Source organism: Accipiter gentilis, chromosome 7 (assembly GCF_929443795.1).
Source record: "Accipiter gentilis chromosome 7, bAccGen1.1, whole genome shotgun sequence".
Classification (NCBI taxonomy): Eukaryota; Metazoa; Chordata; class Aves; order Accipitriformes; family Accipitridae; genus Astur; species Astur gentilis.
This window is the reverse complement of record NC_064886.1, coordinates 7107640-7123080: the sequence shown is the minus strand read 5'-3', so window position 1 is coordinate 7123080 and position 15441 is coordinate 7107640. Positions and strand designations below refer to the sequence as shown.

The window sequence follows — 15441 nt, the reverse complement described above, 5'->3', positions numbered from 1 at the left end:
GCTGTATTATGTTATGAAAGGAAGCTGGCAGCTCAATCAAGGAGGAACACTTTCAGTGCGGGAGCAGGGGCACGTTGTTTTGAACAACCGAGGAGCTTTTATTAATTAATGGTTTGGACGGAGAAGTGGGGAAGGTCACAGGGAGGACTCGACATTCTGGCTAGGCGACCTGGGCGGAAAACACCCGCCAAAACTCCCTCAGGGCTTCGCCGGCCTCCCTGCCCCGGCGCCGGTGAGGGAGGACCCAACCGGAGCTACCGCCAAAACTGAAATAAAACCAGATTTAGCTGGGCGCCAAGTACTGGGGACCGGGCTCGTCTTCAGACAGCGGAAAGACCACGCGTACGTTCGATCCGTGCGCTCCATCCTGCCGGCGGGCAGCAGCTGGGCACCCACCGCCCTCCTCCTCCTCCCCTCAGCGTTTCCCGCCCACCGCAGGCCGGCCCGGCCCCGGAACGCCGCCCGCCGCCCCTGTTTCCGCACCGCGGCCTTTCGCCGCCGCACCCGCACCGGAAGGGCGCAACGGCCGCAGCCGTCCGGGCACAAGGCGGCTCGGCGGGGCCCGGGGAGAGTCGCGTCCCTGAGGGCCCGAGGGCTGAGCCGCCGCCATGGGGAAGAGGCAGCACCAGAAGGACAAGATGTGAGCGGGGACGGGGACGGGGAGGGCGGCTCGGGGCCTCGCGGTGGTGCGCGGGGTGTGGGGAGGCCGTGGGTGTGCTGCGGATTGCCTGTGAGTGACCCCGCTGTCTCGGCAGGTACATTACGTGCGCGGAGTACACGCAGTTCTACGGGGGCAAGAAAGCAGGTAAAGGGGTGAAGGGTGCCGTCGTCCCCCCCCCACACACACGTTCAGTCGGGTGGGGGGGCTGCTGAAGTGACCTCCCCGAGCGGGGCATCCTCTGGGTGCAAGCAGGGGAGCTCCTGCCGAGCCCCGGCCTCTGAACCGCTGGGCTGTGGGGCTGGGGATCCCCAAATCCGGGGTACTGGTCGGCGTGAAAACGGCAGAAACTCGAGGTTTAACGCCCAGGTGAGCTGTCCGTGCCTTCAGCAAGTTCTGGGAGGGCAGAGCTTGAAGGTAGTTACGGCGTTCATCATCCAGTTTAAACTCAGTGCTGTCTGTCTGTCAGAGCTCTGTTTTGATTTTTTTTCTGATTGTGAAATTTCAGTTGAGGAGTGTACTTGCGCTCTGCAGGAGAGGCCCGGTTTTAGTTACAGTTTTGCAAGGTTTAGCATATTTATCCTTGTCATCAGTAAACTGCCACCATGTATATAGCAAAATGTAACTTTCAAATGTTTCTTTGTTACCTAGAATACTATGCATTTATTAAAATTCTGTTGTGGTTTTTGTTCCATAAACAGACCTTCCACGGACTAATTTTAGACGTTTATCATTTGATCACTGCAGGTAAGACAAATTTACATTATTATTATTAAATGATGCATGTTTTTAATAGGCTGTCCACATTGAACCATTACTGAAGCCATGTTTTTGCAAGGCAGTTATTTTCATTGACTTGTGCCTGCTATGATAGTAATGCAGCAAGAAAAAATTCAATAAGAACAGAAACAATATCTGTATTTCCATGATTAGTGTCTGCAGAGATTGGAGCTGATGGCTAAAAGAATAGTGATAAAATAATTCAGAACAATTATTGTGTACCTTCCAGTCTTTCAAATCTGTGTAATCGGGGCTTGGATCTACTTTTCCCTGCTCAAAATATGCTTGGTCAATCGCTCATCTTTCTGAGGCAGTGATTAGGTAAATTGAAGGAATATTTATGCTAATTTTCTTGTGTTTAGAGTTTACTGCCTGAAGTGCTGGAGTGAAAGAGGGGAGTTAGTAGAGTTGGGTTAGAAATCCTCTTGTAAATTGAATAGTTCAAGAAGTTACCATCCACATCTACGAACTACTGCTGCTTGGCTAAAAGCTGGCTGGATTATGGAAGCATCCCTAACAGGGGATGCTGAATGTGATTGCCAGTTACTCCCTAGCCCATCTCAGTGCAAAGATGGTGAGTGTTTCTGCTTGAACCATCTTCTGTGCTGGTGCGGCCCAACATGGCAATGGGAGTAGGCTGGGGAGTATTACAGTATCCTGTAGCTCTATGGCTGTGAGTGCTGGCGGCTACACATTACCGAACTGCACCAGTTCCTTTCATGGATTTTGTTATTAACCTAATTTATGTAGCATCAGGTAGTGGGTATTGGCAGCCACTCAGTATTTTCATTGGTATAAGCCTTGCTTTAATGTGCAAGTGAATCAGCAAAATGTTATTTACTTCTGTCATCATGATTTCTGGCTGATTTTGCTAAAAAGAATGTGTACTTTTTTTCCTAGTTTGTCTCTGCAGCCATTTGAATACCCAGTTTGCACACCAGATGGGACAGTCTTTGACATACTGTAAGTTACTGTCTGTACTTGCTTTACTTTTGTGTGGCTGAAGTGGTTACAGCAGTGTAATCATCATTTCAGCTTAGCAAGTTGGCAAAAATAATCATGCCCATCAGTAGAGATTTCTGATGGTGCTTGTCGCTTATTACTTGATTCTTTCTCTTCTCAGGAGCATTGTTCCTTGGATAAAGAAATATGGAACCAACCCAATCACAGGAGAAGTAAGTAATGATGGGTGTATTCACATGATGTCTTTGCTTTCCTTATGCTCAGTTTCCTATGTAATGTGCAGGAGAAACAAAAATGCCTTAACAAAAGCAAAAGAAGTAGAATAGGAGTGCTATTTTGAAGTGTGATATTTGTGAGATGAGCTTTGCTGAAAATAATGTAGACATTTACTAGAGATCTCTTTTTAGCAAAAAAAAAAAAGGAGGGCGGGGGGGGCTTCTGGATTTGAGACCTGATAACCCCTCACTGTCATCTTGCTAATGATTTTTGTAGTAGAAAATAATCAGCCTCGGACTGTGTATATAGAAGGAAGAAAGAGGAGAGCTTTTTTTTTTTTTTTTTCTATTGGATTGTAAATAGTATGGCAAAGGAAACATGCAGTTCATTTATATAAACTCCCAGGGTATCCTTCCTTTCTTACAGGTGTGGCATAATTAAAATCTGTATAGATGGAAATACGAGCTCTTTTGTTACTGCTAGTGATACCCAGAAAGCCTGATGGAAAAGACTCTGTACTGCTGCCTCATATAAGCAGAATTCTAGTCCGTACAGGGCAAGAGGCTGGCAAGGTCACCTCTGCATCTGTGATTAAACTTGCAGTGATGCTTCCGAACTAAAAAGATATTTGGCTTTATGCAGATTAAAGAGATTAATAGATGATATTATGAATGATAAGCTTAAGCTGCAAAATCTTTTGAGTTATCTTGACAATATATTTCAGAAAGCTGCTGACTTGCCTCTGTCGTGATAGCTCATTGTGAGACTGGGATTTCACACTATGCTCAGTGCCTTGGTGGTTTTTCTCCCTCCTTTTTCTGCATAAATTATAATTACGAAGGGATTACTTTCTGTAGTGGTGTGAAGTTGTAAAGCACCAGATAAATATGAAGTACTGAAAATATTTCCTTGCTGGAATTTTTTGTGTGTGTGTGTTTAAAAGAGAGTGCATTGTTTGTGAGAGCATAGAGGAAAATTTTAAACAGAAATTGTTGCTTGAGCTACTGGAACTTGTCTTTTCCTTCAGTAAGTGCAGTTACTTTTCCGAGCATTAGGTGGCAGCCATTGCACAAGATTGTTGTTGGTTTGCAGATGGCGGTGTGGCATGAGATTACCTTTGAAACATCTTGTGTTTGATTAAAGATTTTCCCAGCAGACAGATACGAGGAGAAGCTAAATACAGATGCAGCATTCCAAACTCTAAACATGAACAGGCTGCCTGAGACTCAATATCTTCAGTTATAGCAAACTGCAGGTGTGTTTGTGCGATGGAGAGATGATCGAAGGTCTTTCTTCACACATGAAGAGGCCAATGTATTGTTGAGAAGGAATAGAATTACAGCTATTTCTTTGTTTTCACCGGCCTCTCACTGCCTTGCTGCTCTGTGCATCAGTTGGGAGTTTTGGGGTGTTGCCAGATCAATTTTTTTTTTTTTGCTTGGAGCAGCTCCATGACACATGTTCTCATTTCAGACTGTGAGCCGTGATGTGGTTTAAAATTACTTTGGGTAAATGCTAAGCAAGCGGTGTAATGTGCCCAGTGGTTTTGTGTAATATTGAGAAAGGGAGATTGTGCAGAATATACTTGGTGAACCATAAATGCTCAAATGAAGTCAGACTTTGACATCTGCTAGTTTACCCAGACTTGTGCTTCTGTAGTTGATCTGCAGTGCACCTCCAGCTCCCCTCAACATTCGTGCCCTTTTCCTCTGTATCGCTCTGTTTGGGGAGCCCTTTCTTCTTCCCTTTTATTCAGTGGTGGACTTGTGCTGTACAGCTCTATCCTCCACAGGATCAAAGTGTTCCAGACCACTTTGAAGAAAAAGGAAGTGCTTGCTCTCCAGAACAGCACACAGCCCTGCTGAATCCAGCCCTGCGGAGCTCTAAGTTGAAGAGTGGGATCGAAGGAAGTGTTGTAATTTAGCCTTCGTTTCCCAGAGGGCCAGCTCTGGTTTTCCGAAGGGGAGGATGGCCTTGGGCAGGAAGGGGATGGGGGTACTGGGACAAGGCAGGGTAGGTAGGTGGCGGAGGAAGTCCGTGAGTTGAGCTTGTGCATCTCTAGACTGTATTCCCCTCTATTTACCACTGTGTGTGCAACTTCTTTTACTTGTACAGCTTGCTCATTGTGGAAACCAGAAAATATTTTCTGTAATGAGCTGACTTACAGAAACTCAAGACTCTGAGTTTGTTTAAAAAGGAATTGAGCCAGAATAGCTGCAATGCCATGTTTTGTACAGGGACTTAGGAAGTTACTTTGCACAGATTGATGATTCCATCATTGGTGATGAGGCTCTGGAGAATTTTTTCCATTTTTTTGTCCTGAAGTTAAAAATTATAATGAAATCCTTCGTGGCTTATACTTCTGTTGTTATGGTTTGCTACAGGCCACACATTTTGGGGAACTCAATAGGCTACTTGGAAACAGCATTGTTAATGGCACGTTCTTGGTACTCACTAATTCTGCCTAGCTGTCTTATTTCTGAAGTGGACCCCCTCAATGGAGAATTGGAGAGCCTTGCAATCGTTAATATATTTATCTTCTACAGTGGTCCTAGGGGGTAGGACTGTGCTAGTCTTTTATTAATTGGATGTTTGTGAACTGATCTGCAAGTGACTTCTCTGATTCTTCCAAGTCCTAAACTATTGGACCAACCTTCCTTTCTAAAGAAATTTTGCAATGCCAAGATCAGTTATTCTTTGATATGTTTAAAATATTTTACATTTTTTTGCTTTCCTTCCCTATATTTTCTCATGTTTTATGGTTTATGCTTGCTTTTCTGAACATTCTCCTGAGGTGCAGTGTGAACACCAGTATCCATTTAGGAGAAACAAATCCCCATTGGTCTTTGTCTAAAGTTTCCCATGAGCTATTCCAGAAAGTGGATTTAGATATTTTTTTTCCCCTTTTAAATAATGCATTGCACTAAAAAGTACTTCTGTTACTACACCAATAGTTTTTGAAGAAACAGTGCATCTTCTGCAGCTGAACTACAGCCTGTCAGATGGGATTGGCTCACTTACTTTTTTTGTCAGCTTTGTCAGGACGCTGCCCTAGCTTATGTCTACATTACAGTTGCATAAAATAAAGAGAAAAGTCATAGTTAGCTCATTCTTTTTTACTGAGAACAGCACTTGGCTTCTTGGGCTTGCAGATAGTTGCAAACTTGCCAGAACGTTTCATGTAGCGGAGATATGACAGCAGTGACCAGCATGCCCACACAAGTCAGCCAGCTGGGCTCAGGAGTACCTTTTTCCAAGAAATGAGATTGGTCAGAGTGTGTCTGGTTTGTTGGAATCTCAAATACGAACAGATGATAGATCTGCATGAAGGTAGCAGCATGCCTTTTGACAGGAATTTCAAGGAAATTGTTCTTTGTTGCATTGATATGTTATATGTGGGCTGAGCTATTTTTCTCTTTGCATTGTAATGTTTCTGATATAAATACCTATTTTTCTCAGTCTGGTTCAATAACGTACTAACTGCATGTGGGCAGGCCAGATTACTGTGGTGTACTTCAGCTCCATTCGAGACTGGCTCTCTATCCTTGGGCTAATATCTCTCTTCCCCTGTCTCAGAAATAGCTATGGTCTTTGTCCCTTGTTCCCCCTTTTCTGTGGGAATTCAGTTCTTTTGGACAGTTGAAAGTCAGTTCGTCTCTGGTGTTTGCTTCTAAGGCTTTGGTCCAAAGTCAATTTTGTGACTGTTTTAAGTGCATCTGCTTTTATACTCATACAGAGGGCTCACTTGTGTGAATTGTTTCTGCACTGCTCAGAGCAAACTAAAATCCATGTGTCTGCTGATACCACATAACGCAGAGAGGCAATCCTCATGTTAAGGGCCACGTGCAGCTGTGTGGTTGTTACCTATGTATGTCTTGAAGGGCAAACAGGATTCAGTCGAGTTAATTTAGCTTGGGCTTAATATATGCCTAAGAGTCAGGTTAAGAGACCTGAAGATTCTGTGTGGTGGATGTATGAGACTAGGAGTGACATTTCTGGTCCGAATGAGGCAAAGCACAACTTGTGTTGTGCCCCGTCTCATGCAAGGTTAGGATCCAGACCTACAGGCCAGAGAGAGCTTTTTCTTAAGTGTCACAAGATTTTAGCTTCTTGCTAGGTTAAATAGGAAAATTTTTATAAATTCTGAGGATTTTTTTTAGGGTTGGGAAAGCCTTTTGCTTGGGCTGCCTCTGAAGATAACAGTAAAAAGGAGTCTGGGGCATATAAGGAAGTAGTAGAAAGCAGAGCCACTGACATGGAAAATGAGGACTAACTTTGGAGTCAGAAGGCTGAAAATCTCTGATTTCTCCCAGCAGGACATCTGCTTTCTTAAAAGAGAGAGCTATACCCAAAGTTTTGCTATGTGTACAAGATAAATATTTGCTATTTTTCTCCCACACTCTTAATCCTGTATTTACCAAACAAAAATGACTTGGGGTGAGATTATGACTAATATGATCAAATAATTGCGGCATTACAGGTGCCTGCCTCATGCAGTAAGCCTGTCTGATCCACTTTTTGAAAGCACTCAGAGATGCACATCTTGTACCTGCAATGGCCTGCAGCAATGACAGAGCCTGTAGCGGACACCTCCTCCCTCCAGCACTGCTCATGTAGGAATGTAAGCAGTGCCCTTTTTTTTAATCATTTGTTTGAAATAAGGTTGGTAGGATGATGCTTGCCTGAATAATTACAGGCACTTTCAAAACCAGTAACTTCTTACCTTCAAAAGAAAAAAATTGCAACCAAGTCTGTTATTTCAAAACTTTGGAAAGTCATTCTCAAATACATTCCTTAAATATGCTTATTAGCTAATTCCTCTCCCAAATGCTGGTAGCTATTGTTACTTCATTTTATTGTGAAAGCATCATTTCTTTTCAATTTGATCAACTAGATTTCAGTCAGTGTCACAGAAATCAGTTACTGGTCTTGCAGTGAGAGAAGCTTGCTGACCAGATTAATGGAGAGGCTATGGATAAAATTACTTTTTTACTGCTGAATTTATGAATCCCACTTTAAAGATGAGCAAACAACCTTACAGCACTTTTTTTTTATGCACTAGAAAACTCTTTGGCTGTCTAAATAAGGGAAATCCTGCCTGAAAAGGATGCAGAAATTAGAGCAAAGGTAAAACTTCCTTAAACTTAAAAGTGTTTTTACTGTGTAAGTATTTTGAAAGCACAGACCAGAAATAGAAAGGACTGATAATTGTTTCTTCACCTGAGAAGTGAATGTAATGACAAAGAGGGCTTAGGTATTTTTTTCTTCTTTTGCAATATTCTGAATAAACAAACTGCAGCATGTCAGGAGTGTGGGAAATTACAAATACTGTAGAAACAGGTGTTAAAGTACAGGTTAAGTTCCAGCCAAAGCTTTATAGTTCACTACAAATTGCTCTCGACCTCTATCAAATAATCAGCACAGGGCCCATGTGTTTCAGGAATGGATTCCTATAAGTGGGTTGCATGAGCTTCACACATTGCTGAGTCAGTGGCGTCAAGATCAAGATCACAAACAAAACTCATCCAACACTGAGTTGAGTGGGACGGGTTTGCAGCCTGAAAGGAGGAGAGGACAAGTTCAAGTTTCACGTGACCCGTATTGGCTAAATCAACAGTGACTATGGCTTTTAACTTGGTTCAGACAGTCTGTGTGGTAATTTGCTGCAGATTACTGCTTTAATTGTGTTATTCCAGGTGTGTTTCTAGATAACGAGCAGCAAATAATGGATGTCATCAGACAAGGATCTGTGGTTTGAAGGTGACCTCTTTCATGCCAGCATAGCAGTAGCTGCTGTTGGAATACATTGTCAGGAAAATGTAATAGCTGTAGATAATGTTCAATGTGATGCATTTTCAGAGTGCTTGTCTAGACCTTTCTGCAACATAGTGGTAATACTACCTTAGGATTTTGAGGTCTTCTAAAGATGGCACCCTGCAGCAGGAGTCAGATTTTCCTTGTGATTTTCATCTTTTTCTCTTGGAAAGTTTTCTTCATTCTTACTATTTCCAAAGACAATATGCTTACTCTGAGCATTTTCATTCTTTGTCTAGATACAAAAGATGAGAGGAAAATGCTGTGCAGCCCTCCATAGGCAGGCTATCTCCACATCCTTTTTCCATATCTTAGAGCGCTGGGACTATCTAATTAGGAGCAAATTAGTTTGACCAATTGAGATATTTTTCATTATGTAGAAAAATTCAGGAGTGAGACATATCCCCTTTCACTGTTTTTTTCCTCAACATCAGAGCACAGCACCTGAAATCCAAGTAGTCTGCTATGTTTTCTCCTTGGGGTTTTGGAAACGAGTGATCATTTAGGTGGATCAGTAACTTCAGGTCTCATTTAGCTGTAGTATAACTGATGTATAAATGAGAATTCTAATTCCTCTCTAAAGAACGCTTTTCCCATACATGTCAGAAGTCGGCACATCTTCATCTTTGAAATTCAAAATATATTTCTTAATTTGTCTGATGCAACTCAGTCAAGTCTTCAGATATTGCATAGGTTTAAATGCAGATTACCACCTTTTTTTCTCTTTTGTTAAACTTAACCATATTTTTTCCTGTACATTTGAAGTGAAGGAGGGAGGTTTTTTCTTGTTTATTTGTAAGAAAAGTTTCAGTGGGAGGTGGGAATACAGTTTTGTTCTGGGTGAATAATAGCTTATTACAGAGCAGAGAACAAAGCTTACAGTAATAAAACCAAGGGAAGCTTTGTTGTTGAAAAATGATTCAGACAAATCCAGCTTAGTTGGTTTTTCATGTGTTGCAGAAAGAAGGGTGAAATGATCAGGAACAGAAAACTGGAAGACTCTGAGGTCCTCAGCTCTCTCGCAGTCTGCTTTGCAAACTGCGTGCTCTGTCTTGAACCAGTGTTTGCTTTCTTCCTGCTGTGACTGCCGAGAGGTTCTTCTGATGGTTTTTCATCTGATAGATATCTTCTGTAAATTTTGGGTTTGACCAGCTTAGTCTCGTTTGTATTTGTGCCAAAACTGTGCTTGTCTCTGTTAGTGTTTACAGCTGTGTATTTGGTACAGAGGAGTTTAATGCTTTCTTGACGTTTTCTTGTTGAGACTTGTATTTTCCTGTTAGATGTTCTTCTTGCCTTTAAGTTGTCTATACCCTAAATGGTCACAATTGTCCTTCTCCGCATCTGTTTAATTTATCTTCTTTGAACAGAGTTAATCTTAATTGTACGCAGTAAATGCTGGGTGAATGGCTGCTACAGTGGTGGGAATATTTTCTAATCTCTTCCTGAAATACTTTTCTAATACTTTGATATATTACACATGATAGTGTAAGACAGAAAACAGTTTCAGTCTATGTGTTGTGACACGAAAGGTGCTTTCAGAATATGATAATTTGTTGCATTTTCTCTTGATAGCTTGGGTCATTTCAGAAGCAGATACTTATAAATAAGTAAGAGTTAGCCAGGATAAGCAGTGATTTTTCCTTTTCTCCTTTTTTTTTGTTGTTGTTGTTGGTTTGTTTCTGGTTGAATGTTGCTGCCTATATTTCTGTGGCCTGTAGCAGTCTTTCAGGCACAGGTGGTTACAGCCATCATCATTCAGCATCTCTCTCTAGGTGCATTTTTGTCTGGGGGCAGCAGGCACAAGCTGCTGCTCAAATGCCTAGAATCTACTTTGAACAAGATGAACTCTTCAATATGCAGCAACTGAACCATGTCGTCTTACCTCATTTGCTTCAGAAATTATTAGCTTTTAGTCAACAGTCTAAATGAGTTAATATTTGACTAGTGACCATAAATTTTCAAGGCCCCTGGATAGAAACATATGAGGACATGATTCCTGCCTAGAGGAATGACCAGAAAGTCACGTGTCATAGCTGGCGATAGTCATAAAACATAGGGGGATCAAGGGGATGAAGGTCCCGGTGAGGCTGATGACCTGGAAGATGACTCCTTTTTTGTTGCATTTTCTGAAACTTTCCCACTCTCCTTTGTTAGTGGTGAACACATGGATAGTTGGTTGTTTCTCTTCCAAAGTTATATCGGTGTGTTTTACAGTAGTGCACCCAGCACCACCAAGAGATAGCCTTTATCTGTCCTAAAAGGGGGATTTATTTTTCAATTCCCTGTATCTTTGGGCAACAGTGAGGGCAAAGAAGATGAGATTTGCCTAGACTTACTGTTCAAGTGCTTTATCAAAAGGACATGTTTAAAACCCTCCAGTGTCATGAGTCACTGGCCAAGTTGCTGTGCCTCCTTCACACCTTCTTGATGGGGATTGTGGTGGTGGTGATGGGCAGTGTTTTATCCAGTAAGCCAGCTCTGGACACAGGCAGATAATGTGTCTAACATTATTCCTAATGCATTATTTCCCTTACAGCAAAAAAGTATTTACATCTAGGTTTTACAGAGTGGACAGATGGTCTCTTTTTTTTCCTTTTCTGTGTTTTGTGGAAGTGTGCACATTGGATGGGGTTTTGTGATTGTGACACTGAAAAACTAGCAGCTGTGAAATGCTCTAGCCTTAAATGAGGTGCAGCATGAGGTTTCCTACAGATCCTTACTTGCCTGTGTTTCACTAAAATTGGAGACTAGCTTTTTGATGCTTCTGCAAAGCTTTATTTTCCATGAACCATGTTGTATCTGGCTGTGGGTCTCGGGATTGATAGAATTCTGACTGCATTAAGACTACAGGTTTAATCTTGTAGATGAAACTACACATCTTTTTCTCATGGTAATTTCTGTTAATGTGCTCTTTGATAGAGCAACATTACTGCTAGTATCTGTAAGCCGTGTGTGTTATCAAGCATATCTTTATGATTCTCTGGACAAGGCTTTGGTGACCATATGGTGTCAGTTTAATTAAAATCTAAATATGGAAATACAGTGGTCTGGAAATGCGTAATGAAGGATCTTTTGTGTCCATTTCCATACCAGTTCAGTAGTAGATGAAAGCTGCAGTTGAACAGCAGCGTCATCCAAGAATGTGCATTGAGGGTATCTTTTTAGCATTTGGTAGACCATTGCCCACATGATAAATATCTAGCACTTTTGCTATTGAACTGAACATATAAACGATACCTTGAATCATGAGACTATTCTGGCCTCTTGGCTGCTGACCCCAAATTTTTCATGAAATACAAAACTATGTGAAGATGGCTTATCTTGTTAAAACAGTGCTGCTTTTTCCAATCACGTTCCCATAATGTAGACTTCCTAAGGATTTCCAATGCCTTTTATCATCATTAAATCCATTTACAAGATCTGAAATAAGTAACATTATACATGGAGTTATTCCAATACTATTCATTCAATTCATATTCCCATATTTCTTGAAGGTTTTATAGCAGAGAAAATTGTAAGAGGGCTTCTTAAAATATGAAGTTGTATGCAAAGAGCAACAGGTCTCATCTTTAAAGCAACCAAAGAAATTAATACAAAATTCATTTGTTGCTAAGCTAAATTTGGTACTTGGTAGGCAATGTTGTGTTTTAATATTAGTATTTGGTTTGGCTTTCTCTTCTATTTGAGGTAGCTCTGTGTTGCTTGTTTTGGTGAGATGAGAACCCACCAAATGGCCATGGCAGCACTGGATGATTTTGTCCTTGTCTTGTCAACCAGTTCAGATGTGACACATGAATTTTTCCCCACAATAGCTTCACTGGATTATTGTGCATTCCTGCCAGAGGCCATTCAGATGTGTGTCCGATCCCCAAGTGTTGAATATTTTAATGCTAACTCAATTACTGTTGATAGAGCGGGAAAGTCTGTATTTACTAAATACAACTCTTGCCGCACATCACCAGCTCTACCCATGTGTGGGTAGAAAATCAAATGAGCCCATTTTGATTGCTTTTCAGGCTGGTGCGTATCCAACAGGGTCAGAGCCTCATTAAAAAGAAGAACATGCAGCCACAGACCAAAGAGATTCAGAAAGTGTAACTAATTGATGTGCGGGGATTGTAGGTCATATCTTCATGAGACACACAGCGATGACAGAGAATGATTTAATTTGAAATAATCGGCATGCTTCATCTGTGAGCTGCCACAGTGCCCCACTAACCTACGCATCGTAATAACCTCTGCTTTGGGTATCAATAAAGGATGCTGCCCTTTGGGATCCCGCAGGAGCGAGTGCTGTCAGCTGACAGATGAGACCGTGCAGGGCGGTGGGGCTTCTTGCTGCTGCAAGAAAGTAGGTCATGGCCAAAAGTAGCCTTGGCTGCCTTTGTGGAAGTGTGCCTGTGAAAGAGGAGTCAGCTGAGAAAAGAGCTTGCATGGGTTTGCATTTGGTTTTTTTAGCCCTTCCTTGCTGTGGAGCAGCTGGCATTACGCGCCGTGAAATGTGTCTGCTTTCCAGTATTCTTGCATTAAATATTTTTAGAAGTGAATATGCAGCTCTTATTTCTGCTTAGGGGAAGTGGTGGATGCTTGTGGCCTTTCATTTTTGTTAAGAATTTAGAATTTTAATTGGAGCAAGTGTTTTTAATAAACCTTGGTTTTTCCTTGCTTTTTTCACTGGAGATTGGCTGAAACTGGATGGTAGGTATGTGTCAGGGAAACTCAGGTTGGAAATAGTTTTGAACTTGAGCTGTGTATGCAATATTTGAGCTCTCTTATGCTTTATTATTAATAAGAAATGCATGAAAACAAGTACTTTAACTCATTTTAGGACTCATTCACTCCTGGTGTCTCTTCCTGTGAAGGCTGGCACCTGTTTCTGGCATAATGGTCATTTCCATGGCAACAAACTGTGTGATGGTGCTTGGAAAGCTTTGACTTTTGATGGAGAATAAATAAAAGCAGATTCACCCACATGCAAGATAACCCAGTTTTCATGTGAAATGAAAAACTTGAGAGGGGAAAAAAAAAATGATACAGGTTTCCTATGTCACGTCCTTTTGTAGTTTCCTGTGTAACATGTAGGTCTTTCAAAACTGGACCAACTGGAAGTCCTGGTGTGTGGGCTGGACTCCCTCCTCTGTGGCTGCTTCATGTGCAGTTGCCCAATCCTGCAGCCTGGTCTTGGGCACTGAGCTGCCTTTGTAGGCCATGGCAGTCCTTTGTAGCAGATCATCGCCTGGTTTTGCCGTTCTGGTGCTCCAAAGATTTCCTTTGACAAAACACTCAATTCCCCTCTTGTCTTGATGTGCATTAAGACATATTTTTGAGGTGTTGCCCTAATTATATTTCCCCCACATATTTTCTTATATACAACTCTTGGTCCATTTCCATGCCTTTTCATAAATACATTGCACAAACAACATCCTTCATCAGTAGTGGAAAGTTCCCTCATGATACGGCGTGGGAGTGCTTGGGCATGAAGCTGTTGCCAGCTCAGCTGAAGCGCAGAGCTGCTCCAAAGGGTGTGAGCTGACATGCCAAGGTCACTTCTTCAATGCAAGCTTGATAGGACGCTAGTCTGTGGCAATAGAAGTTTATAATGTTCATACAGCACCTCAGGATACAGTTCTCATCCTGGAAGAAGAATCCGGGCAGTGCATGTATTTCAACTCCTATATGAGAATCACCATTTTTTTTATTTACTGTTGACATGCAAGACTGTATAAGTCTGGTCTCAGTGGGGAACAGATGCCAGCACGAGCAGCTGATGCACCATGAGTAACTGATGCTGAAAACTACTTTTCCATATTATAGAACAATGTGACCTGAAATACCATACTATTTCCCTGGGTACAGAGTAGGAGTCCGAGGATTTGGCAGCACTTCTAACGATACATAGAATCACAGAATAGTTTGGGTTGGAAGGGACCTTAAAGATCACCTAGTTCCAACCCCCTGCCATGGGCAGGGACACCTTCCACCAGACCAGGTTGCTCAAAGCCCCATCCAACTTGGCCTTGAACACTTCCAGGGATGGGGCATCCACAACTTCTCTGGACAACCTGTGCCAGTGCCTCACCACCCTTACAGTGAAGAACTTCTTCCTAATATCTAATCTAAATCTACCCTCTTTCAGTTTAAAACTGTTACCCCATGTCCTATCACTACACTCCCTTTTAAAAGGTCCCTCCCCATCTCTCCGGCGGGCCCCCTTTAGGTACTGGAAGGCTGCTATAAGGTCTCCCTGGAGCCTTCTCTTCTCCAGGGTCGACAACCCCAACTGTCTCATCTTGTCCTCATAGGGGAGGTGCTCAAAACCCCTGATCATCATACGTTGACAGATGAAACAGTGTAGTGCAGTTTTTGCTACCTTTAAAGTCTGTATAGCAGTTTAGTCTGTCTTTTCCACTGAATTTCTGTCAGGGTATAAATCTGAATCTTCAGTCATGCTAAACTGTTTCTTAGGGAACTGTTTCCATTTTTGTTTAAAGATGATCTGCTCATGTGTTTAGGGGATAGTTCAAGTCTGCCAGGAAGATAATTTAAAGGCCTTCCTTCAAATTATCAATGTTTCCAGGGGTTGTATTTCTTAAGAAGCTTTTTCTGGAACATAATTTTTGGGCTGTTGCACAACATGTGCACAGATGGATGCTGCTTTGTGTTAATAAGTTGTTTAGGTTGATCAGATCTGTCCAGGATCATATGTTCATTTTGGCAACTCTGCTGTTCCCATACTACTTTGACAATTTTGTAAGAAGATAAATAAATGAATAAAGCTCTGCATTCGGTTAGTCATTTCAGAAGCTGCTGTTGCCTTTGCTGTCTGTCTTTGTGCCCCAGCAGTGTGCAGTTGTTGGGGTTTGGGGCTTTTTTTTGAGAATCCACTTAAGGAAAAACAGCGGCACTGGTCTTTGATTGCCTGACTAAATATAACCTAACCTGGCCTCTTTTTCCCTTCTCATCTTATTCCTACGAGCCCTTATTGTTCTTCTTGCTAATAAATTAGAGAG

General features: G+C 42.0%; 1 protein-coding gene across 2 annotated transcripts in view; it reads left to right on the top strand.

Moving 5' to 3' along the window:
• Positions 1-515: 515 nt before the first annotated feature.
• PPIL2 (peptidylprolyl isomerase like 2) overlaps positions 516-15441 on the top strand; it is a 74284-nt gene continuing 59358 nt past the window's right edge. For both annotated transcript variants that reach the window (XM_049805801.1, XM_049805800.1), the window contains exons 1-5: positions 516-640; positions 756-805; positions 1360-1405; positions 2339-2401; positions 2562-2613. In XM_049805801.1, the coding sequence (XP_049661758.1) occupies positions 609-640; positions 756-805; positions 1360-1405; positions 2339-2401; positions 2562-2613 (243 nt within the window). In that variant the 5' untranslated portion in view covers positions 516-608. The remainder of the gene's footprint in view (positions 641-755; positions 806-1359; positions 1406-2338; positions 2402-2561; positions 2614-15441) is intronic.